The sequence below is a fragment of the Dipodomys merriami genome, unplaced genomic scaffold (assembly GCF_024711535.1).
Source record: "Dipodomys merriami isolate MVZ:Mamm:240054 unplaced genomic scaffold, mDipMer1.0.p SCAF_48, whole genome shotgun sequence".
Taxonomy (NCBI): Eukaryota; Metazoa; Chordata; class Mammalia; order Rodentia; family Heteromyidae; genus Dipodomys; species Dipodomys merriami.
In genome coordinates this window covers 3035420-3059522 of record NW_027206046.1, presented here as the reverse complement: position 1 = coordinate 3059522, position 24103 = coordinate 3035420, and the positions used below count along the sequence as shown (strand labels likewise).

Here is a 24103-nt window from a genome sequence, read left to right as displayed (position 1 = left end):
AGACACCAATCACAGTCCTGACAGAGCCCTAGGGTTCCCACACAATCTGAGAAAGGGCTCTAGACTTAGCCCAAATCCCAGGTAGAACTGCCGCAAATTTTCCTTCCAATGATCCTGATTTTCTCTTCTTGTGTGTTCCCTAAAGTTCCTTTTTGTTTTTTATTTTATTTGGTGCTGAGAATTATACTCAGGTTTTTTTGTTTGTTTTTGTTTGGTTCAATGGAGTTAAGAGTCTCACGGACTTTCCTGCCCCAGCTGGCTTTGAACTGAGAGATCTCAGCCTCCTGAGTAGCTAGGATTACAGGCGTAAGCCACTGGCGCCCAGCTTATACTCAGGTTTTAATGTATGTGAAGCACTTTCTCACCACTTACCCACAAACCCTAGCTACAAAACACCTTTAAAAAAAAAAAGGAAAAATAAAATCGGTGAGAAGGGGCTGGGTAGTGGCTCAGTGGTAGAGCGCTTGCCTTGCATGCCTGAGGCCTTGGGTTCGATTCCTCAGCACCACATAAGCAAAAAGAAAAAAGCCGGAAGTGCCGCTATGGCTCAAGTGGTAGGGCGCTAGCCTTGAGCTTCAGGCCCCACAACTGGACCCCCCCAAAAAAAAGAATCACAAAAATTAAAAAGCTTTAAGTCAACTATCTTTTTTTTTTTTTTTTTTTTTTGGGTCCGGTCCTGGGGCCTGAACTCTGGGCTTGGGCGCTGTCCCTCAGCTCTTCAGCTCAAGGCTAGCACTCTACCACTTGAGCCACAGCACCACTTCTGGCTTTTTGCTTTATGTGGTGCTAAGGAATCGAACCCAGGGCCTCAGGCTTGCAAGGCAAGCGCTCTACCACTGAGCCACCTTCTCAGCCCCTCTTTTTTCTTTTTGTCAGTTGTGGGGCTTGAACTCTGGGCCTGGGTGCTGTCCCTCAGCTCTTCAGCTCAAGGCAGGCACTCTGCCACTTGAGCCACAGCGCCATTTCCAGTTTTTTGGTAGTCAATTGGAGATAAGAGTCTCACAGACTTTTCTGCCCAGGCTGGCTTTGAAACAATCCTCAAATCTAAGCCTCCTGAGTAGCTAGGATTACAGGCATGAGCCACCGGCACCTGGCTTCTTATTTCTAAAAGAAAAACAGGGCTGGGTGCAGGTGGCTCATCGCTATAATCCTAGCTACTAGGCAGTCTGCGGTCTGATGATCTTGGGTCAGAGCCAACACAGGCAGAAAAGTAGATGAGATTCTTATTTCTAATTAATCACCCAAAAAGCCAGAAGTGGAAGTGGGTCTCAAGTGGAAAAGCACTCATCTAAGCACAAAAAGCTCAGGGACAGGGCCCAGGCCCTGAGTTTAAGCCCAGGACCAGCACAAAACAAAACAAAACCACCAGGGAGCTTAATATTCTCAAAATTCACCCCAAGAAATAGCCTACTTCTGGGGAAGACTGATAGGAATACGTTGTACGTGTGTAGAAATATATCTATACATGAATGAAATGAATGAAATCTCTCCTTGTGCAGCTGAAACAGCATAGGTTTTGATTTTTGTTTTAAAAGAGTAATGCCAGGAGCCGGGCACCAGTGGCTCACGCCTGTAATCCTAGCTACTCAGGAGGCTGAGATCTGAGGATCATGGTTCAAAGCCAGCCCGGGCAGGAAAGTCCATGAAACTCTTATCTCCAATAAACCACTAGGAAACCGGAAGTGGTGCTGCGGTAGAATGCTCGCCTTGAGCTGAAGAGCGCAAGGATGGCGCCCAAACCTAGAGTTCAAGCCCCACAACCGATAATAAAAAAGAAAAATAGAGTAATGCCAGGGCTGGGAATGTGGCTCAGTGGCAGAGTGCTTGCCTCCCGTGCATGAGGCTCTGGGTTCAATTCCTTAGCACCACATAAACAGAAAAAGCTGGAGTGGCACTGTGGCTCAAGTGGTAGAGCACTAGCCTTGAACTGAAGAGCTGAGGGACAGTGCCCAGGCCCAGATTTCAGGCCCCACAACCGATCAAAAAAAAGAAAAAAAGTAATGCCAACTTACCATTATGGACCGAAGGCCTCGTGCACCTGTTTTTCGTTCTAGTGCCAATTTAGCTATGGCTTTCAAAGCATCTTCAGTAACATTCAGTTCACACTACAAAGAGATTGAGAAGAAACTCAGATAATACCTGATTATTTTCCTTATATAATCATACAACATCTACTAACTATAGCTACCTATCATCATCATTACTCTTCTTAGACACATAATTTTACAATTAAAATGTGGGGGAAGAGGCCCAACTTCACAGATAAGTTAGTTCAGAAGGTTAAAGTGACTCAGTGATCCTTGACACACAGGCAAGCTCAGCATCTGTATGTCTTGACTGGTCCTATCCTGTCTCTCTGTGGAGACAGAGTATCACTGACCTGGTACAACAAAGGTAAATTCAAATAAGCCTCACTTAATTACCACAAATTTCCAAACACCAGTGTTCAAATAGTAAGGTGATTATTTCTTATGATGTCTTAGAACCCTACCTTCAAGAAGCTTTTTTTTTTTTTTAAATCAATTAAGCCATGACAGTACCAGACTTATGAATCACAAGTTTGTTTGTAGTCTTTGAAGAGGTTTTCTGGGTTGAGATGTTCTTCTTTCAACATCTGCTGAGTGCTTACATACTAAGAACCCAGTGCATGCCCCTGGTGTCCAGGATCAGTGACGTGATTATCTAAGTAAGACTCAAAGCCACTGAAGGATTTTAAGCAAGAGAGTAAAAGAATCAGCCTGTGTAGCCAGGTACTGGTGGGCTCACTCCTGTAATCCTAGCTACTCAGGAGGCTGAAATCTGAAGATGACAGTTCAAAGCCAGACTGGGCAGGAAAGTTTGTGAGACTCTTATCTTCAATAAACCACCAGGAAACCAAAAGTGGTGCTGTGGCTCAAGTGGTAGAGCACTTGCCTTGAGCCAAAGAGTTCAGGGACAGCACCCAGGGCCCAGAGTTCAAGCCCCACGACCAACAAAAAAAAAGAAAAAAAAGAATCAGCCTATGTACACTCATTGAATAAACATCAAGAGCTTAGTATGTGATCAATACTAAAAAATGATTCACTGTGAAGGTATAGAAGGTAGTATTTTGGTGGTGGTGGTCAGAGACAGGCTTAAGAAGGAAAACTTATCAGGATAAAATGCATGGGCTGAGCTGAAAAATGATAAGATGAATAACTTGATGTAGTGGCAACAGAAAGAAGAAAACTGATATTTGAAGATGCTAACCCAAACGTGTTGTTTGGATGTGTTTACGAGGACAGAAATGTGGGAGCTAATAAAACCTTAATTAGATGAAAGTATATGAATGTGCACATAGTATGTCGTAATAAAAGCATTTACAATACCAAGTTTGAAAGGACAATCCTGTGTATTGAGCATGGAGAGGAAGAGATAAGTTAATGACCACACACACACACACACACACACACACACACACACACACACACGCACGCACACGCACACGCGCTCACACACACACACACACACACACACACACACACACACACACGTCCTTGCATTTTATGTTCTAATGATGATTTTAATTCGGAAAGTTCTCAAATGCTTAACGTAACACAGTATGCCTTTCTTGATATTACAGATAAGCAGGATTCTTTTTTTTAGGATTCTTTTTAATCTATGAAACTAATTTATGTAGAATTTCAACACGAGAAAAAACATAAATATGAAAAATGAAACCTAACCTTATCCATGCTGAATAAGGCCTGGTACTGAGGAATAACGGCATTCCGTGGCTCAGTTAGTATTTGTACAAGTGTTTTCTCATCTAGGCTATGCAAAGGAACCACCACGGGCAACCGTCCCACAAACTCAGGAATCATGCCAAACTCGATAAGATCTCTGGCTTCCACATGACGTAATAACCGATCTTTTTCTTCAATATCTTGATGAGTATTTGATTCCCCACTTCGATTAGCAAGGTCTGCAGCTGCTGCAGCCCTCCTGCCTTTTCCCAGATTAGATGGTGTTCCAAATCCAAGATACTGCCAAAGAAATAATGCATGTGATAAGGATGCTTATTATATATAGTAGAAGGAAGTTATATTACTTGAAGTACATATCTCATGCAATCTCTACAAGTTCCATTATAATTCACATTAGAAAAGCATAAAACAGTTATTGAAGCTTAGTATATAAACCCTAACTGTTTGTTTGGTTTTTTTCCGGTCATGGGGCTTGAACTCTGTAACTGGGTACTGTTCCTCAGCTCTTCAGCTCAAGGCTAGTGCTCTACCACTCGAACCACAGCGCCACTTCCGGCTTTTTCTACTTATGTGGTGCTGAGGAATCGAACCCTGGGGCCTCATGCATGCGAGGCAAGCACTCTACCACTGAGCCACTGCAACACTTCCAGTTTTCTGAGTGGTTTATTGGAGATAAGAGTCTCATGGACTTTTCCTGCCTGGGCTGGCTTTGAACCGAGAACCTCAGTTCTCAGCCTTCTGAGTAGCTAGGCTTGAGCTACCTGCACCTGACTCCTAACTACTTTAAGTAGCAAATCCAAGATCTGAACACTCAGGTCTGTCTGAGATTTATCACTATTTTTCATTAAGAAATTCACGGTTAAGTGGAGTGATTTAATTTTCATTAGATCAAAATTTATGACTTTTCTTTTTTCTTTTTTTTTTGTCTGTGGGGTCCGAACTCTGGACCTAGTCACTGTCCCTCAGCTCTTCAGCTCAAGGCTAGCATTCTACCACTTGAGCCACAGCGCCACTTCCAGCTTTTTCTGCTTATGTGGTGCTGAGGAATCCAACCCAGGGCCTCATGCATGCAAGGCAATCACTCTACCACTGAGCCACCTTCCCAGCCCTACTTTTCTTTTTTTTATTTATTATTTTTGTTGGTCGTGGGGTTTGAACTCTGGGCCTGGGGACTGTCCCTCAGCTCTTCAGCGTGCTCTACCACTTGAGCTACAGCGCCACTTTCAGCTTTTTCTGTGTATGTGGTGCTGAGGAATCGAACCCAAGGCCTCATGCATACAAGGTAAGCACTCTACCATTGAACCACTTTTCCAGCCCTCTTTCTTTTTAAAAACAGTACTAGAAGCTGGGCTCACATCTGTAATCCTAGCTACTCCAGGAGGCTGAGATCTGAGGGTCTTAGTTCAAAGCCAGCCCGGGCAGGAAAAGTCCATGAGACTCTTATCTCCAATAAACCACCAGAAAACTAGAAGTGGCTCTGTGGCTCAAGTGGTAGAGAGCTTGCCTTGAGCTCTCTACCCATAACCGACCAATAAAAACAAAACAAAAACAAAAAAAACAAAACAGTACTAGAGATTGAACTCAGGACACTGATCACTTTGCAAATGCACTACCATGAACCACACCATCCAGCACCCAAATTTCCCTTCTATGCTACTGATTCTCTTGTTCTTTAGGTTTCTAGTATCAACTCCTATTTGAAAGTATTAATTATAAATTAATATCAGGGGGCTGGGAATGTGGCCTAAAGGTAGTGCTTGCCTAGTATGCATGAAACCGTGGGTTCCATTGATTCCTCAGTACCACATAAACGCCTGTGTGATAGCAATCAATCTCAAATAACAAAACAGAACTTGTTAGACAAAATGTACAACTGATATATTTACACTTTAAGAATGTTCATATATGAAGACATTTTTAAATCCTTTAATTTACTGATCTAAAATGAAAACAACTAGGAATGTTTCTGATATGATCTAAGAAAATATAATGACTGGATGGGCGCTGGTAGCTCATGCCTGTAATCCTAGCTACTCAGGAGGCTGAGGTCTGAGGATCATGGATCAAAGCAGAGTTCAAGCCCCAAGACCAGCCAAGAAAAATTAATAAACAGATAACAATAATAATGACTGGATCCAAGAATAAAAGCTGAATATCCACTCTCTTTAAATGTTTTGCAAAAGCTCTCAGAAAATTTACCTTTTCATTTTTCCTTCTGCTGATAATTCTGTCTAAGCCATTGAAAGCACCAGATGCAACAAATAGGACATTTGTTGTGTCAACTTGCACTGTTTCGCCACGTAGCTTTCGGGAATTCTTTTCTGGGACATTGACTATTGTGCCTTCTAGTAGTTTTAATAAGCCCTGAATAAAGAATGAATAATTTGTTAACATCAGTATAAAAGTATATTAATTACCATACTTTAGGTAATGGGATTCAATGGGAGGAAGATAATATGTAGTTATGGTTAATAATATTTAATGGAAACTCCCACATTTCTACAACTAACATGAAAATCAGATTCATTTAGCATATTGATAAATTCATGAATGATTTGAAATATAAAGTTATTTGAAATAACCTGATATATTGTAACCCAGGAAACAGTCTTAGAAGTGTTTTTGATGGTAAAATCCTAGTTCTGATGTAAAGACAGAATAAACATGACATGAACATTCAAAATTTGGAAAAAAATATCTTTCACATCAAATTCTATCCTACTATGTTAAATTTTGAAAATATCTGTATTTTGAGATGCCTTCACAGAAAAATTTCCCAGCAAATTTTTAAGTGTGATCACTTTTTTATGTCTGTCAAAAAAAAATTGATGCAATTTTTTCAATCTTTAGTTTATCATAATTAGTTGCCATTAATTAAAAGGTTAAGTTGGCCAAAAAGACCATTGTGACTTTAATTATGACTCTGCAAGGAGTGAAACACTATTTTATACCCATCTTCTAACTAAATGGGAGGAGTGAGAAATAGGTATGGATCATTCATGTCTAGCTGGAATCAGAACTTCCTTCAAGAGTCTAGAAATGTTTACTCGGCCTTTGAGGAATAAAAACAACAAAGATGCCAAGAGCTGGTGGCTGTAATTCCAGCTACTTGGGAGGCTGACATCCAGAGGATGACAGTTCAAGGCCAACACAGGCAGAAAAATCTGTGAGACTGCATCTCCAAAATAACCAACAAAAAGTTGGGCTGGTGGTATGACTTAGTGATAGAATGCCAGCCAGGCAAGCAAGCCAATCAAGTTCAAGGCCCTGAGTTTTAACCCCAATACTGACAAACAAACAAACGAAAAACCCCAAGGATTAATTTTCACTTGTTCTGTTCTTTAAAACATTTTTAATTTCCTAAGAAAGGAAATTTGCTATTTAAAATCATCAATAATTTTCTTTAAGGATCTGAGCTACTTTACAACAAACAGTATGTGAGGTTTAGGCTAGGAGAAATGAAGCACAATCTAGTTGAATGTGAAACCAAACGTACAATATTTGGGAGGTTTGATGTATTCCCTTCCTTTTAGTGGGCTTGAACAAAATATTCAACTGCTTACTTGCTGAACGCCTTCTCCACCTACATCCCGTAACTGATGAATGCCTGGCACACTGCCAATCTTATCTACTTCATCCAGAAAGACAATTCCTATAATTTAAGGAGGATTCTATTTATAATATGAAAAAGGTAAGACACAAGATAGTCTCAGTTTTAAAACACTACTAGATGGCTACAGAGCAAGGTTATTCAGTTTTTCATACTTAACATATACTTGATAGTTTTAAAATACTACTATTATCTCTTATGATTCTGTGCATCTAGTTATTCCATTCCATATCATTTGAGTATGATAATGAAAAATTTTGACAATAGTTATTTACCCTTCTAATGTATCCCTGTTTTTTTATTATGGGAAGCTAAGTAGAAGCAGGAGGTATGAGGGGAATATATATTTCTGACACTAACAAAACTTTAGCTCACTTTTTCCCACCCATGTTCTTATGAAGAAATTTGGACAGAAAGTTGTTGAGCTCTTCACGTAAGTAAGCACAGAGGACAGAGGAGAAATGCAGCACCCTGACTCATCCATTCTGCACTCTTCTATATTTACCACTCTCCACCCTGTCCCTAAACCCAGCATTCGGAGTCTAGAAGGGAGTTAGAACAAGCAAAGCAACAACAGTATTAAGGACATAATGGAATAGTAACTTGGTGTTTTCACTCTAGCAGCAGCCATCTTAGTCACAAGACAAAACAGACTTATGGCTCTCAGTTGGTATACTAAAAAAGTATGTGACAGACACTTTTATGTAACAATGGAGTATCAGCCCTTGACTCAAAATACTTCTTTCTTTCCTAATAAAGTAAATCTGGGGACAAACTGCACTTAAGACATACCTTGTTGTGCTTTTTCCACATTATAGTTGGCATCTTGGAGCAGTTTGGCAATCACAGATTCAATATCTTCACCTACATATCCAGCCTGAGTCAATGTTGTACAGTCACAGATAGCAAAAGGAACATCAAGGCATTTAGCCAGAGTTTGTGCCAGCAGGGTTTTACCTATAAACAGTAATTAAAAGGTATATGATACATACTATTTTTACAAAAATGAAAAAAACAAGTGAGTACTGGACAAGTTAAATGTTGTATCTTTTCTCTATTATTATTCAGATCTAACTGTATCTTAATTATTTCACAATTCCTTCTAAGAATTTAGTTAATATATTGTCTTGTTAGGGATAGTCCTGAAGGGAAACACAGCAACATTTTGAATTTACCTTGAGGTTAAACAGGGAACGTTGACAATATATCCCATCTAAAACCATCAATCTTAAGATTTTTTTCACTCCTTTATGAGTCACAACTCACATTTACAAGATATAAGCTACAGAACCATCAGAATCATTTATTGCTGTTTTTTTAATGAGTTGTAAAATTCCCAGAAAGTTATTTACCTGACCCAGTTGGTCCAAGCAGCAAAATATTACTTTTTTCAAGTTTTATGTCATCATGAGAAGAATCCAATACTTCACCTCCTCGTTTTTCCTGAGGTATTTGTTGATTTACTTGTTGCTGCATGGATGCTCCTAAAGCATTACCATGAGGACTAATTCCAGCAATCTGAAGCAATTCTGAAAGAGTAACAAAAGAATTATTCTAGTTGTGCCCTGTAAAACCCTACATCTAAAACAAGCACCTCGTTAGAGAAATTTGAATATTTAAAATATTTCTTACCTAAAAAGAAAAGCATCAATTGTCTAGTGACAAATTTTTAACATATGATTATCATACAAAGAACCTCAAGGAATGGGAGTCTCTTCACCCTCATCTATGTAATGTACAAGAAGGAGCCTATGCCACACAGAGGCAGACAGCATGTGGGAAGCTCAGCAGTAGGAGTCAGAAGCTCTAGCTATCTTTTGTTTCCAACTGAGCAAGTCATGTAATCTTTCTGATTCTATTTCCTAACCTATGAAATAGCAATACCACCTTTTCTATCAATTTCAAACACACAGCTCAAGTAGAAGGCTACTGATAAGGAGGTATTTTGAAAGATAAAAAATATTACTTGTCTTCAGGACAAATAAAAAGGAGAGGAAAAAGGAAAACAATGACCTGAGAGAAGTTGAGTTCTAGTCCAGCATTGTTGCTTCCTGGTTATGGGGGCCACGAAAGTCACAACTTTCTTGGAACTACTTCCTCACCTACAATGAAAATACTGAGATACGTGTCCTTTTTAGTCTCCTCCACATCTATGAGTATACCATGAAAGGCAAGGGTGGTAAATCTTACTATTCCTAGTCCAATCTGAATCCCTGACTTTATTAGCTCTCAACTTGATTGCTCTAGTTCTTTCAATATAGACACAATGCCTAACTAGGTGGGATTGAATCTGCTGGCAAAGTATCAGTTTATCAGCTGGGTCCCTGCAAAAAAGAGTATACTTGCTTTATTGGCTAATTTTATCAGTGTTTTCTAATGACTATTTTAAATCCAATCAACAAAATAATGGTTCAGTAAATATACCTATTATTATAGTCCTAATTCCAACTAGATGTTTCTTTTACACTGTCTTCATACTTAAGTAAAGAGTTCTTCTGATTAATAAAACTGGGCTGGGATGTAGCTCAGTGGCAAAGCACTTGCCTAGCAAGTGCAACGTCCTGGGTTCGATCCCCAGTACCAAAAAAGAAACAAAAACAAACAAAAATAAATAAATAAAACTACCAGGTGTTCAAAAATTAATACTTGAGTTTAAGTCATGCTCCACTTGAAAGTTAATGACAGGTGAATAATTCACTGTAATGCCTCATTATAATGCACACTAGATAAGGAAGCCCCATCTCTTATTGGAGTTCCATTAAGTTGTCACTAGCAAAGTAGTTTTTGTTTTTTTTAGGGTGGTGGTGGAAGGAGTTGTTACCATTTTTAATTTCAGCAAAATCTAGTTAGAAATTATGATACCATGGGAATGGACCTGGCTTTAATTTACCTTTGATCCATGGGGAAAATAATTTAGATGAATCATCTGAACAAAATTACAAGAGAAAACTACAGTGGAACAACATGAGTTTTTTTGTTTGTTTGTTTTTTGTGCTGGTCCTGAGGTTTGAACTGAGGGTCTGGGCGCTATCCTTGAGCTTCTTTTGCTCAAGGCTAGTGCTCTATCACTTGAGTTATAGCTCCATTTCCCACTTTTTTGGTAGTTTAGTGGAGATAAGTCCCATGGACTTTCCTTCATGGGCTGGCTTTGAACTGTGATCCTTATATCTCAGCCTCCTGAATAGCTAGGTTTATTGGAGTGAGCCACCATCATCTGGCAAAGTTTAAAAAGGAGGAATAACAAATAGTAAGGTGATGTCTATCATTCCATTATGAGTATCCATCAGATGACCCTGGTTCTGTCAGTAAGTCTCCATCCCTGTCTCTCACTATAGAAAGTTCTTTAACATGGGAACTATGAGTAAGGAATCTAGGATAATGGTTAACACATGGAGCTCATCAGCTATTTTTCCAAGTGTCTAATTATTCATTTAATATAGTCCTTAGGTGCAAGCTAAGAAGTTCATGTGGTACTCAGATTAGGAAAGAGTACTAAGTTTCAATGATGGAGAAACCAATTATATCTGTCTAAGAAATGTGATTTCCAAAGGGCCTTATGAAAATAATTTTGTTAGATATAGCTTTGGTCATAATGCCCTAACTTTAGGACCTAAAATCCTATGTAGGATACAACTAAATTGTACACAGTAATAAATTATATTTAAGCTTTTGAAATACTTGTTTCTAGCTGGGCAACTGTATCTCATGCCTATAATCCTAACTATTCAGAAGACTAAGATCTGAGGACCGCTGTTCACAGCCAGCCTGGGAAGGAAAGTCTATAGATTTGTATCTCCAATAAACCACCAGAAAACTGGCAGTGGCACTGTGGCTCAATTGGTAGAGTGCTAGCCTTGAGCTGAAGAGCTGAGGGACAGTGTCCAGGCCCAGAGTTTATGTCCCATGATGATTTAAAAAAAAAAAAAAAGTAATCACATTTAGGAACTTAGGTAAAGGCAAGTTATAATTATATTGAATAGAAACATTTTTTTTTTTTGTCAGTCTCAGGGACTGCTGGCTTTGAACCTCAATCCTATCTCAGCCTCCTGAGTAGCTAGTATTACAGGTATGAGCCACCAGCACCCAGCAATATGATTACCTTTTTTTTTTTTGTCAGTTGTGGGGCTTGAACTCTGGGCTTGGGTGCTGTCCCTGAGCTCTTCAGCTCAAGGCAAGCGCTCTACTGCTTGAGCCACAGCGCCAACTTCCGGTTTTCTAGCAGTTTACTTGAGATAAGAGTCTCATGGACTTTCCTGCCTGGGCTAGCTTTGAACTGTGATCCTCAGCTCTCAGCCTCCTGAGTAGCTAGGATTACAGGCATGAGCCACCGGCGCCCGGCTTATGATTACTTTTTTAACATTTAAATTACATTGAACCATTATAGGTCAATATTTTTTTTTTTTAGTGGAATTATAGGTCAATATTAACTACAGACTTTACTACTAGTTTCACTAGCTGCCAAACCAAATTTATAACAATACAGATTGCATATTTGATTGTATTTTGGGGTTATGAAATGTAAGTAATACATGCATGTAAAGTTTATTTAGATTTTATATCCCTCCCCCCCCGCCCCCCAAGTCATGGGGCTTGAACTCAGGGCCTGGGCACTGTCCCTGAGCTTCTTTTGCTCAAGTGGTGACTTGAGCCACAGAGCCACCTTCCCAGCCCTCTTCCTTTTTTTTTTTTTTTTTTGAGACAGTATCTTGCTATGTAGTTGAGATTAGCTTTGAACTTGTGATCTTCTTACACCTCTGTTTTTATCTCCTGAGAAATGGAATTACATTCATGTGCCACTAAACCTGGCTTAAAACTTACACACACACACACACACATATACACACACGAGAGATGGAGGGAGAAAGAGGGGGGAGAAAGACAGAGACAGGGACAGAGAGAGATTTTATTCTTTTGTGGCACTAGGGTTTGAACTCAGGACCTTGCACTTACTGGCTGTTATGTAGGCATTCTATCACTTGACTCAAGTCCCCAACCCTTCCTCTTTTTTTTAATATTTCACATTTATGCCCAAGTTAGCCTCAGATTCTCAGATTTCCATCTTGCTATTTACATTTCTTGTACCTGAGATGACAGACACACCCACCATGTCCAGTTTTTATTGGCTGAGATGAAGTCCTATAAACTTTTTGCCTGGGCTGGCCTGGCCCCATGACCCTCCAAATCTCCACCTCTCAAGTAGGATGACAGGCATGAGTCACTGCATCCAGCAACAATTTTCTTAAATATAATAAATGTCATGTTGGAAGTGGTAAACGAGTTATATTATCATGACTCACCCACTTGTAGCACACTTCAAACAAATATACTATTTGATTCAAAGGCAAACCAAAGTTTCAAATAATCCGGGCACTGGTGGCTCAGGCCACCAGGAATTCCACCAGGAATCGAACCCAGAGCCACCTCCCCAGCCCCCAAACTATAGCTTTAAAAATGCAATTCCTAGGGCTGGGAAGGTGGCTCAGTGGTAGAGTGCTTGCCTTGCATGCATGAGGCCCTGGGTTCGATTCCTCAGCACCATATAAGCAAAAAAGAAAAAAGCCGGAAGTGGCGCTGTGGCTCAAGTGGTAGAGCGCTAGCCTTGAGGTGAAGAGCTGAGGGACAGCGCCCAGGCCCAGAGTTCAGGCCCCACGACCGGACCCCTCCTCCCCCCCCAAAAAAAGTGTTATGGACAGGCCGGGCGCTGGTGGCTCACGCCTGTAATCCTAGCTATTCAGGAGGCTGAGATCTGAGGATCACGGTTCAAAGCCAGCCTTGGCAGGAAAGTCTGTGAGATTCTTATCTCCAATAAACCACTAGAAAACCGGAAGTGGCGCTGTGGCTTAAGGGGTAGAGCCCTGGCCTTGAGCTGAAGAGCACAGGGACAGCGCCCAAGCCCAGAGTTCAAGTCCCACAACTGACAAAAAAAAAAAAAGAGTCTCATGGACTTTCCTTCCCTGGGTTGGCTTTGAACCGTGATCCTCAGATGTATGCTAATCCTCCTGAGTAGCTAGGATTATAGGTGTGAGCCACTGCCGCCCAGCAATTACAACATTTTATATTTCTCTAAATTATGCTTTAAGATGTATCACAACATCCAGGTACCAGTAGCTCACACTTATAATCTTAGCTACTCTGGAGGTTAAGATCTGAGAATCAGGCTTCGAAGCCACCCTGGGCAGGAAAGTCCACCATACTTATCTCCAGCTAATCACCAAAAAAAAAAAAGCAAGAAGTAGAGCTGTGGCTCACATGTGCAAACACACACACACACACACACACACACACACACACACACACACACACACACACACACACACACACACACACACACACACACACACACACACACACACACACACACACACACACACACACACACACACACACCCAAATACCTAAAATAATCCAATCAAATTAGTTATGAAAAATTTCCTGAAAGTATATAAAAGCATGTATGATAAACAATCCTAGATAATATACATCTTTCTTGGTCATATGCAAGCACTACTCAGCTACACCTAACCAAGTCAAGTCTCCAAAGGAATGGAGGTCACAGAGAACCTGATTTGTACAGAGGTCACTTACTTGTAAATCTGTACTCATCTTCCCGTCTTCTTATTTCTAACTCTAAAAAAGAAAATGAAAACAGCAACATGAAAATATTGCTTATTTGTTTAGTTTGGAGAAACAATGATTACCCCATATTCCTGCCCACTCCTAAATGTATTTACAAGAATGTGTTCATTGTTTTCAGCTTTTCGCATTATATAAGTTATTTATACACTGCATCCTTTTAATAATAAACAAAATAAAACCAGGCTTAATAATGGCTGTTCAGTTGCTAGTATTCACATAAATCAGATAAAAATTACTTATTTTAAGAAAAGAATGTAATAATTTAAGTCTAGTAAGAGTTACAATCCTTCATACTATAAATATAATAAAACAGTTGTACTGCCAGCACATAGAACAACTGAAATATTAATCTAGTGACAGAAGCAACAAGAAAATTTTGCTCCTAGACTACACAGTGCTATGTGGACTTCATACAAATGAAGGTTCCAAGTCTCCACTAGTTATGGCTTATGCTTTCTAAAAATAAAGTAACTGATACCACCACATAACTATATTTTGCAGTTAAGTTCAACATGTCATCATTGAAGTCAGTTACACATATATTAGATACTAAAGATAATCAAAAGGTATTACTGATAAAGTATTTAGCAGAACTTCCTCAAACTGTACAATAATGACTAAAAAGAACTTAAATGATGATCTAAATCAGAACTAGTGCTCTCTGGACAACAAAACAAAAACTTAGATTTACATTTAACTCTATTCATAGTACTTTTAAGTAAAATCATTTATTAATATAACCTGCTTCGCTATCCACAGTAAGTTGAGATTGTACGATACACTGTATATTAGAATCTAAAATTAATAGGAATTGCACTTAGAATCACTTACAAATTTGCCCTTAACCTGGCACTCTGTAGCTGGGGCCCAAAGAAGAAAGAGTACTGGATATGCTGTATTAACAGTTATCATCTCCACATATCTCTGACTTAGGCAAATGAAATTCTGTATCCTGAACCCAAAAGAGAAGAACTCAGAGTTGTACAGAGCATTGCAATGATCTGTTCATGATGAACTAGTTGAGGTGAAGTCAACGGTTCAAAAGCAACAACTCAATCTCTACCCCAGTGACCTGCAAACTTGTTTGTTTGTTTTGTGGTGCTGGGGACTGAGGCTATGGCTCCGTGCATGCTAGGCAAGCACTCTACCATTCAGCTACATTCCCACTCAAAACATTTTTATGGAGACTCTCAAAAAGATATTCATTTTGTGATTCTGAATTTTAAGAAATAATACTGACCTTACCTACAAATTAATGTACTTCGGTATTTTCTATTCACATCTATTTTTTAAATTAATGTTATTGGTAATGATTTTATGATCCACTAAAGTAAAAGTATTTTGAAAAATGCTGCACTGTACTAAAAAACATTTCAAGGTGAAATCAAGGAGTTACAAATCAAGGTGTTTTCTAAGCATATAATCTATTTTGGTCAATTACCAAAAAATACTAACCTCTGGGTGTTAATGATGTCTGCTTCTCCACCTCTGCTTGCTGTCTCAGATTAGCTGGGATATTATTATATATTCTCTTATAATGATTATACACAGCAACTGAAAGTACTTTCTTAGCAAACGATTGGCCAACAACATACTTGTCGAGGTAGTTATAAATCTGAAAAATGATTAGGTATGAACAATTTACTATAAGCTATTGTAAGGCTATATACATTGTTACTTAGTTGCTTCAAGTTTTAAATTTGAACAGTTTTATGAAAGTAAAATGCTAAGAGCATGATACATTATGTAGCTAAGATTATAGGCATGATTCCCTTGGCATCTTGCAAATTGTTATATATTTTATATCGTTTCTGAAATCTTTCTCATTGCTCTTAAGTTATATTCATGAATTACTAAACCTGCCATAGATTTAGATAAAGACACACACTGGCATGTAAAGAAGGGCACAGAGGCAGGAGGCAAGAGAGTAAGAAATAATGGAAGTATTCAGACAACCCGGGTCCTGGTGACTCATGCCTAAAAGCCTAGTTACTCAAGAGGCTGAAATCTGAGGATCGAGGTTCAAAGCCAGCCTGGGCAGAAAAGTCCTTGAGACTTTTTTTTTCCCCTTGAGACTCTTATCTCCAATAAACCACCAGAAAGCCAGAGGTAGATCTATCAGTCAAAGTCATAGAGCTTAGCCTTGGGCAAAGCAGGTGGAAGACAGTGCTTAGGCCCTCACCTCAAACCCCATGACTGATGACAAAAACAACAACAACAAAAAAACCAAAAGTATGCTAAGACATGACAGGACAGAGAATACAAGGCCAGGGAGATAAGGACCCTGGTTCTCTCTATGGACCTAGAAGTGCTAGTGTGCACTCTGCTCACATTGTTAAAACTAGAAACTGTTTTACTGTAAGAGACAAATTTAAGAGGGATAACTGCAGATTGGTATTAGAGCCCCAAAATAACAAAATAAACCCATAGATTTTGATACAAGTATTGGTGCTATTTCATATTATCGTGGTACTAATCATTTTAATTATCTTCCAATTATATTTCATTGATATTAAATTTAGTAAGCATGACAAAGGGACAAGCAATAAGCTCTATAACTAAGTCCAAATATCAAACAGCAATAACAATTTAGCAAGATAGACTATTTAAAGTTTACAGTACTTAAGACTACTACTGTTAAGATTCACAATAAACTTGAGAAGCAAGGAAATGTTTTCAAGATAAAATGTTTATTAGACCTATACCTTCTTGGGGGGAGGGGGTGGTTTCTGTTGGAATGCCAATTTTACAGCTTCTGCTGCTGATTCAGGTTCTTTAATTATGCTTTTCTTTGAATCGGCTTCAGACAGCACAACAAAAAAGTGATGACATTTTTCACACTTGACAAAACGGGTAGATGCTGAAATGAAAAAGAAACAAGAGGTCAGCAGAAGAAAAAAGGAAAAAAAAAATCCCAATAGTGTCTGTCTTAACAACTCACTGTAGGGAAGAGTGTAGATCAATGACAGCGTACTTATTTGGCCACCATGCTGGAAGCATGGTTTAATCTGCAGTACCATAAAAATAAATGAATAAATACAAACTCTGACTGTAAGTGAAGTTAAGCACTGACGAAGTGTAGATTATAGTTCACTCCCTTGCAGAGCAAAGCCAGCCTAGCTTACACACAGGAGAGGTGCTCAGTACACTCTCTTTTGTTCATTTCCACTGGGTTTTTGTTAAGCCCAAAGAGAATTTTAAAACCACTGTATTAAAATATTGGAATGAATTGTGAAGAAGTACTAATAGATGAATGTATCTAACATTTTATCATGAAAAATTTCAAACATCCCAAAAAGTTGAGAGGTAAATCTATTTTAATCTCTAAAAATAAAAAAAGATACACACTAATATATCTGAGTTAGTATAGTTTATTACATTAGACCAATGAGATTATTCTATTTTCCTTTCTCTCTCTTTAAAATATGGCTATAGAAGATATAGATATAGATATATACATACTCAGCCTTTTCGGTGCCTAGCTCTATACATGGTAAGCAGGGACCTCAGCAATATATATAGTAAAACATCTCATACAAATACAGATAAAACAGAGCTGGTGCACCAAGATAATACGTTTTTTTTTGCCAGTCCTAGGGCTTGAACTCAGGGCCTGAGCACTCCCTATGAGCTTCTTTTGCACAAGGCACTTGAGTCAAGTGCCACTTTTTCAGTTTATGTTGTACTGAGGACTTGAACCCAGGGCTCTATGCATGCTAGGCAAGCACTCTACCACTAAGCCACATTCCTAACCAACATAGTATATTTCTTATAGAGTTATTTGTAATCCAAATAGATAGGCAAGCTGAGCACCAGTGGCTCACACCTGTAATCCTAGCTATTCAAGAGGCTGAGGTCTGTAGGTCATGTCAAAGCCAGTCTAGGCAGGAAAGTTTGTGAGACTCTTATCTCAATCATCAGAAAACCTGAAGGTGAGCTGTAGATCAAAGTAGGAGAGCACTAGCCTTGAGTGAAAGAGCTCAGGGACAGTGCCCTGGCCCTGAGTTCAAAGTCCTACAACACCCCCAACCAGCCTGTGCCAAGCAGGGGAAAAGATAGGCAAAACTGCAGAGGAAAGAAATATTTTAAAGACTAAAGGAAGTTTTTTCATTTGGGAAAATTATATATATATATAAATACCTACCATGGCTTACTAGCAAGTAAGGTAGAAAAACTAGCAAGTATGCCTATCTCTAGAAAATACTCTAAATGAAAAACAGAACTAATTCCCCATTAATAAACTTCATTACTCGGAAGTGGCGCTGTGGCTCAAGTGGTAGAGTGCTTGCCTTGAGCTGAAGAGCTGAGGGACAGCACTCAGGCCAAGAGTTCAAGCCCCACGACAGACCAAAAACAAAAACCAAAAAAGAAAAACCCAAAACAAAAACCTTCATTACTAATTCAATCAGTTGAATTGTTCTGTTTCATTCTTAAACACAAGGGCAATTAAGAAAAAATTCTTTATGAACTCCAGCAGCAAATTTAACAAGGGGACTGATTTATGTTTTCTATTCACTGATCAATTATGTTTACCTTAAAAAAAAAAGATCAAGGCATTCCAACTACCTGCAATTAACATCAGCCTAAATATTAATGGGAATGCAGTGAATGCTTTTATTTTATGATGAGACACCAGTTTACAGTGAATGCTTTTATTTTATGATGAGACACCAGTTTACAAATGTTGCTAATGGTAAACAAGTACAAGGATTAAAGGGCAGAAAAGATTGATCTAGTTCAGGCTGTGTGACAGGAAAATCTGGCCTAAGAACACAAGATCAAAATATTTCCCTAAGAAATTAGGTCACAGGGAAAGAGATTAAACACCAACACATTTCATCTCTAGTTACTGTTTAAGGCCTGCTTAAATTTGACTTGAATACTGTATTTGACAGAAGCTTCAGTGAAGCATGTTCAATGTATTTCCAAGTTCATAGGTTCAATTTTATTTGCCAAAATGCTCTTTAGAGACTTTGATTAGTGGTTTTGACAAAATTAGGATAGATCAGGTGGGCTTGTGGCCAACTTGTGACACTCTGCCTTAAGCCAGCAAGGGGGAAAACAAACCAAAAAGTACAGGACACAGCCATGAGTGGTGGCTCACACTTGCAATCTTATCTACTGAGGAGGTTGAGATATAAGGATTACAGTTCAAAGTCAGCCCAGGCAGGAAAGTCCCTGAGAACCTTATTTTCAATTAACCACAAGAAAACTCTACCACTTTGAGCCAGTGTTCAAAGTGGTAGAGCACTAATCTTGAGCAAAAAAGCCCAGGTACAGCACCTGACCCCTGAGATCAAGTCCCAGGACTGGGGTTGTGGTTGTTGTTTGCCAGTCCTGGGGCTTGAACTCAGGGTCTGAGCACTGTCCCTGAGCTTCCTGTTTTTTTTGTATTTTTGTTTTTTGCCAGTCCTGGGGCTTGAACTTAGGGCCTGAGCACTGTCCCTAATGCTTCTGTTTGCTCAAGGCTAGCACTCTACCACTTGAGCCACAGCACCACTTCCGGCTTTTTCAGTGTATGTGGTAGTGAGGAATCCAATGTGGGGCTTCATGCATGCTAGGCAAGCACTCTACCACTAAGCCATATTCCCAACCCTATAATTCTTTTTTTTTTTTTTTCTTTCGGTCATGGGGCTTGAACTCTGGGCTTGGGCACTGTCGCTCAGCTCTTCAGCTCAAGGCTAGCACTCTAAGCTACAGAGCCACCTCCAGTTTTCTGGTGGTTTACTGGAGATGAGTCTCACAGTCTTTTCAGCCCGGGTTGGCTTTGAACTGCAATCCTCAGATCTCAGCCTCCTCAGATTTCATCCTCTGGAGTAGCTAGGATTACAGGTGTTAGCCACTGGTGCCCACCCCAACCCTGTAAGTCTTTTGAAGGCTTATTGTACTCATATGTCTCGTTGGGTAAGAATTAAACATTTTTACAGTGGTTTGGGGTTTTTATTTTGGACTCAGCTAGCTCTCTACCACTTCCATCTTTTTCTGCTTATGTGGTGCTGAGGAATCGAACCCAGGGCCTCATAACATGCAAGGCAAGCACTCTACCACTGAGCCACCTTCCAGCCCCATGAAAAACTTTCATTTAAACAAATCTCTCAGAGCTGGGAGTAGCTCAGGGGTAAAGAATACTTGCTTAGGGGGGTTGGGAAGGTGGCTTAGTGGTAGACTGCTCGCCTTGTATGCCTGAGGCCCTGGGTTCAATTCCTCAGCACCACATAAGCAAAAAGCAAAAAGCTGGAAGTGATGCTGTGGCTCAAGTGGTAGAGCACTAGCTTTGAGCTGAAGAGCTCAAAGTTCAGGCCCCACAACCGGACCCCCCCCAAAAAAAAAAATACAAGGCCCTATTTGAAAAATAATTAAAGCAAGCCGGGCGCTGGTGGCTCACGCCTGTAATCCTAGCTACTCAGGAGGCTGAGATCTGAGGATCGCGGTTCAAAGCCAGCCCGGGCAGGAGAGACCGTGAGACTCCTATCTCCAATAAACCACCAGAAAACCGGAAGTGGCGCTGTAGCTCAAGTGGTAGAGCGCTCGCCTTGAGCTGAAGAGCTGAGGGACAGCGCCCAGGCCCAGAGTTCAAGCCCCACGACCGACAAAAAAAAAAAAAGAAAAAAGAAAAATAATTAAAGCAAAAAGAGCTGATAGAGTGTCTGCCTAGCAAGCACTGGGGTTTATATCACACATACAAAAAGAACATGAGATCCTCATAACTTGCTGGCTGCATTGTAAAATGAAACAACTGTTTTAGAAAACTAGAAATTGTGTAAAATCTAAAGTTACTATCTGACCTACCAATCTATTCCTACCTACCAACAAGTAAAATATATGACCATGCAGAAACTTATACATAAGCCAGATGCTGGTAATGAGGTATTAAGGAGTCTGAGACCTAGAGGATCATGGTTCAAAGCCAACTTAAACAGAAAATCCAGCAAGACTCTACCTCCAAATACCCAACAAGACTGCCAGACTATTGATGGTTGTTAGGCTAGTAGTGACTGTTATAGGCTATATGTTCAAGGTTAGAGATGGTTATGTAATAGCAATATACCCTATTAAATTATACACTTTAAAATGTGATTTGCATCATATATGAATGGATCAAAATTAAATTTTCAGCTGGGTGCTGGTGGCTCATGCCTGTAATTCTACTCAGGAGGCTGAGATCTGAGGACAGCAGTTCAAAGCCAGCCTGGGCAGGAAAGTCCGTGAGACTCTTTTTTTGTTTGTTTGTTTGTTTGTTTGTTTTTTTGTCGGTCGTGGGGCTTGAACTCTGGGCCTGGGAGCTGTCCCTCAGCTCTTCAGCTCAAGGCGAGCGCTCTACCATTTGAGCTACAGCGCCACTCCGGTTTTCTGGTGGTTTATTGGAGATAGGAGTCTCACAGTCTCTCCTGCCCGAGCTGGCTTTGAACTGCGATCCTCAGATCTCAGCCTCCTGAGTAGCTAGGATTACAGGCGTGAGCCACCAGTGCCCGGCTAGTCCGTGAGACTCTTATCTCCAATTAACCACCAGAAAATCGGAAGTGGAGCTGGAGCTTGACTTGAGCTAGAGAGCTCAAATACAGCACCCAGGTCCAGAGTTCAAGCCCCACAACTGACTAAATAAATAAATAAATAAATAAATAAATAAAATTTCAAAAGGAAACAGCAGACCCAATAGATATTAATATACGGGCTTCTTAAGAGCAACTCTTTACTGCTATGTGATCTTGAATAACGTAGATAAACTTGCTAAGCTTCAGCTTCTTCATTTAGAAAGTAATACTTTTCCCTAACAAAAATAAAGCTAAGCCAGGCACTGGTGGCTCGTTCTTATATTCCTAGCTACTCAGGAGGCTGAGATCTAAGGATTCTGGTTCAAAGCCAGCCCGGGCAGAAAAGTCTATGAGACTCTTATCTCCAATTAACCACCAGAACACCAGAAGTGGTGCTGTGGATCAAATGGTAGAGCACTAGCCTTGAGCTGAAGAGCTGAGGGACAGTGCCTAGGACAGAGTTCAGGCCCCATGACTGACCAAAAAAATAAAATATAGATATAAGAATCATTTTACACATGTTGCCTTTACAAAATTTAATTTCTTTTCTACCCTAAAAAATTATCTTTATGTCTGTTAATATTAGGTCTGCTCTGAAGGAAAAAAATAAAATTTTCCTGATTAAAATATATATTGCAGGGTGCTGGTGGTTCACCTCTGTAATCCTAGCTACTGAGGAGGATGAAATTAGAGGATCAAGGTTCAAAGCCAGCCTGGGCAGGAAAGTCTGTGAGACTCCTACCTCCAATAAACTACTCAAAAAAGCCAGAAGCAGAGCTGTGGCTCAAATGGTAGAATGCTAGCCTTGAGCAAAAAAAGCTCAGGGACAGTGCCTAAGCCCTGAATTCAAGCTCCAGGACCAGCACGCGCACATGCGCGCATGCACATGCACATGCACATACACACACACACACACACACACACACACACACCATATATATATATTTGGGAGTGGGGTGGGGGGAAGGGATTGGTCGTGGGGTTTGAACTCTGGGTATAGGAGCTGTTCCTGAGCTCTTCAGCTCAAGGCAAACATTCTACCATTTGAGCCACAGAGCCACTTCTGGTTTTCTGGTGGTTTATCCAGGATGAGTCTCATGGCCTTTCCTGCCCAGGCTGGCTTTGAACCACGATCCTCAGATCTCAGCCTCCTGAGTAACTAGGACAACAGGTGTGAACCACTGGCAGCCTGCTTGTGAGATTCTTACAGACATGAGTAACATTTTTTTTTTTGGTCGGTCATGGGGCTTGAACTCTGGACCTGGGCGCTGTCCCTCAGCTCTTCAGCTCAAGGCGAGTGCTCTACCACTTGAGCTACAGCACCACTTCCAATTTTCTAATGGTTTATTGGAGATAGAAGTCTCATGGTCTTTCCTGCAGGGGCTGGCTTTGAACCACGATCCTCAGATCTCAGCCTCCTGAGTAGCTAGGATTACAGGCGTGAGCCACCGGCGCCCGGCCCACTTTTTTTTCTTATAACAGCAATTCTCAGATTCTAGAATTTTATATAATACCAGATTTGTTTAGGAAGTTTATCGTTCAATCATATTACATTCTTCTAATATTCTGATCCAAATTAAATTTCATGTAGGCAGAACCAGGAAAATGATTTCTCATATTCCAGTTATAGAATATGTAAACGTCTTTTTTTTTTCTTTTTTTGCTGGACCTGAAGCTTGAACTCAGGAACTCAGGGCCTGGGCTCTGTCCCTGAGTCTCTCTTTACTCAAGACTAGTTAGTGCTCTACCACTTGAGCCACAGTGCCACTTCTGGCTTTTTCTGATTAGTTTATTGGAGATAAGGGTCTTCCAGACTTTCCTGCCAGGGCTTTGAACTGTGATCCTCAGATCTCAGCCTCCTGAGTAGCTAGGATTACAGGTGTGAGCCACCAGTGCCCAGCCGTAAAAATCTTTCTAAAACTGTAGACAAGTACAAATACTCTTTTATATGGTAGCCAATTAATACTAGTGGTAAATGTAACATTACAAAGTCAATGTTAGGGTTGGAATACTGAGATCCTTGTCTAAGTAATAATTAGAAACTGAAAGTCCTAGCTTGGCATGGTGATATAACTCCTCTAAACTCAGCACTCTGGAATCTGAGGCAGGAGGACCAAGTTCAAGGATAGCCTGGGCTACACAGTAAGACCCTGTCCAAAAAAAAAAAAAACAAACCCAGATAGAGAGGAAGGAAAGGTAGACAGGAGGGAGGGAGGAAGGAAGGAAGTCCAAGTTCTACCAAACTGAGCCATATCAGCCTTTTTACAATGACTGTGTAGGAAGAGGAACATGGTGGTAAGTCATTTACCTTTGATCACTTCTCATTCACACTAAATCATACTGGCAGTGAGCTGTGTGATTTGAAGCAGGCAAGAAAATATATGAAGTAGCATCTTTGCATTTAAGACTATCTGCAAAGTGCTCCAGTTGTTTTCCTTCTCTGTGTCTTAATCATAAATAATTCTCAGATGCTTTCTAGAACTGAGGGCTTGCCTCTTCTGCTAGATATAAGAAAGGGGCAGGATCTTTTTTTTTTTTTTTTTAGGTCCGGTCATGGGGCCTGAACTCTGGGTCTGGGCGCTGTCCCTCAGCTCTTCAGC

At 40.1% G+C, this 24103-nt stretch overlaps 1 protein-coding gene across 1 annotated transcript in view; it reads right to left on the bottom strand.

Moving 5' to 3' along the window:
* Positions 1 to 24103, bottom strand: part of Clpx (caseinolytic mitochondrial matrix peptidase chaperone subunit X) — a 43873-nt gene that overhangs the window by 4178 nt on the left and 15592 nt on the right. The window contains exons 4-12 of the mRNA XM_069995168.1: positions 16677 to 16831; positions 15427 to 15586; positions 13921 to 13962; positions 8688 to 8864; positions 8128 to 8292; positions 7289 to 7377; positions 5925 to 6089; positions 3705 to 4004; positions 2013 to 2105 (exon numbers count right to left, since the gene is read on the bottom strand). Of these exons, the coding sequence (XP_069851269.1) occupies positions 2013 to 2105; positions 3705 to 4004; positions 5925 to 6089; positions 7289 to 7377; positions 8128 to 8292; positions 8688 to 8864; positions 13921 to 13962; positions 15427 to 15586; positions 16677 to 16831 (1346 nt within the window). The remainder of the gene's footprint in view (positions 1 to 2012; positions 2106 to 3704; positions 4005 to 5924; positions 6090 to 7288; positions 7378 to 8127; positions 8293 to 8687; positions 8865 to 13920; positions 13963 to 15426; positions 15587 to 16676; positions 16832 to 24103) is intronic.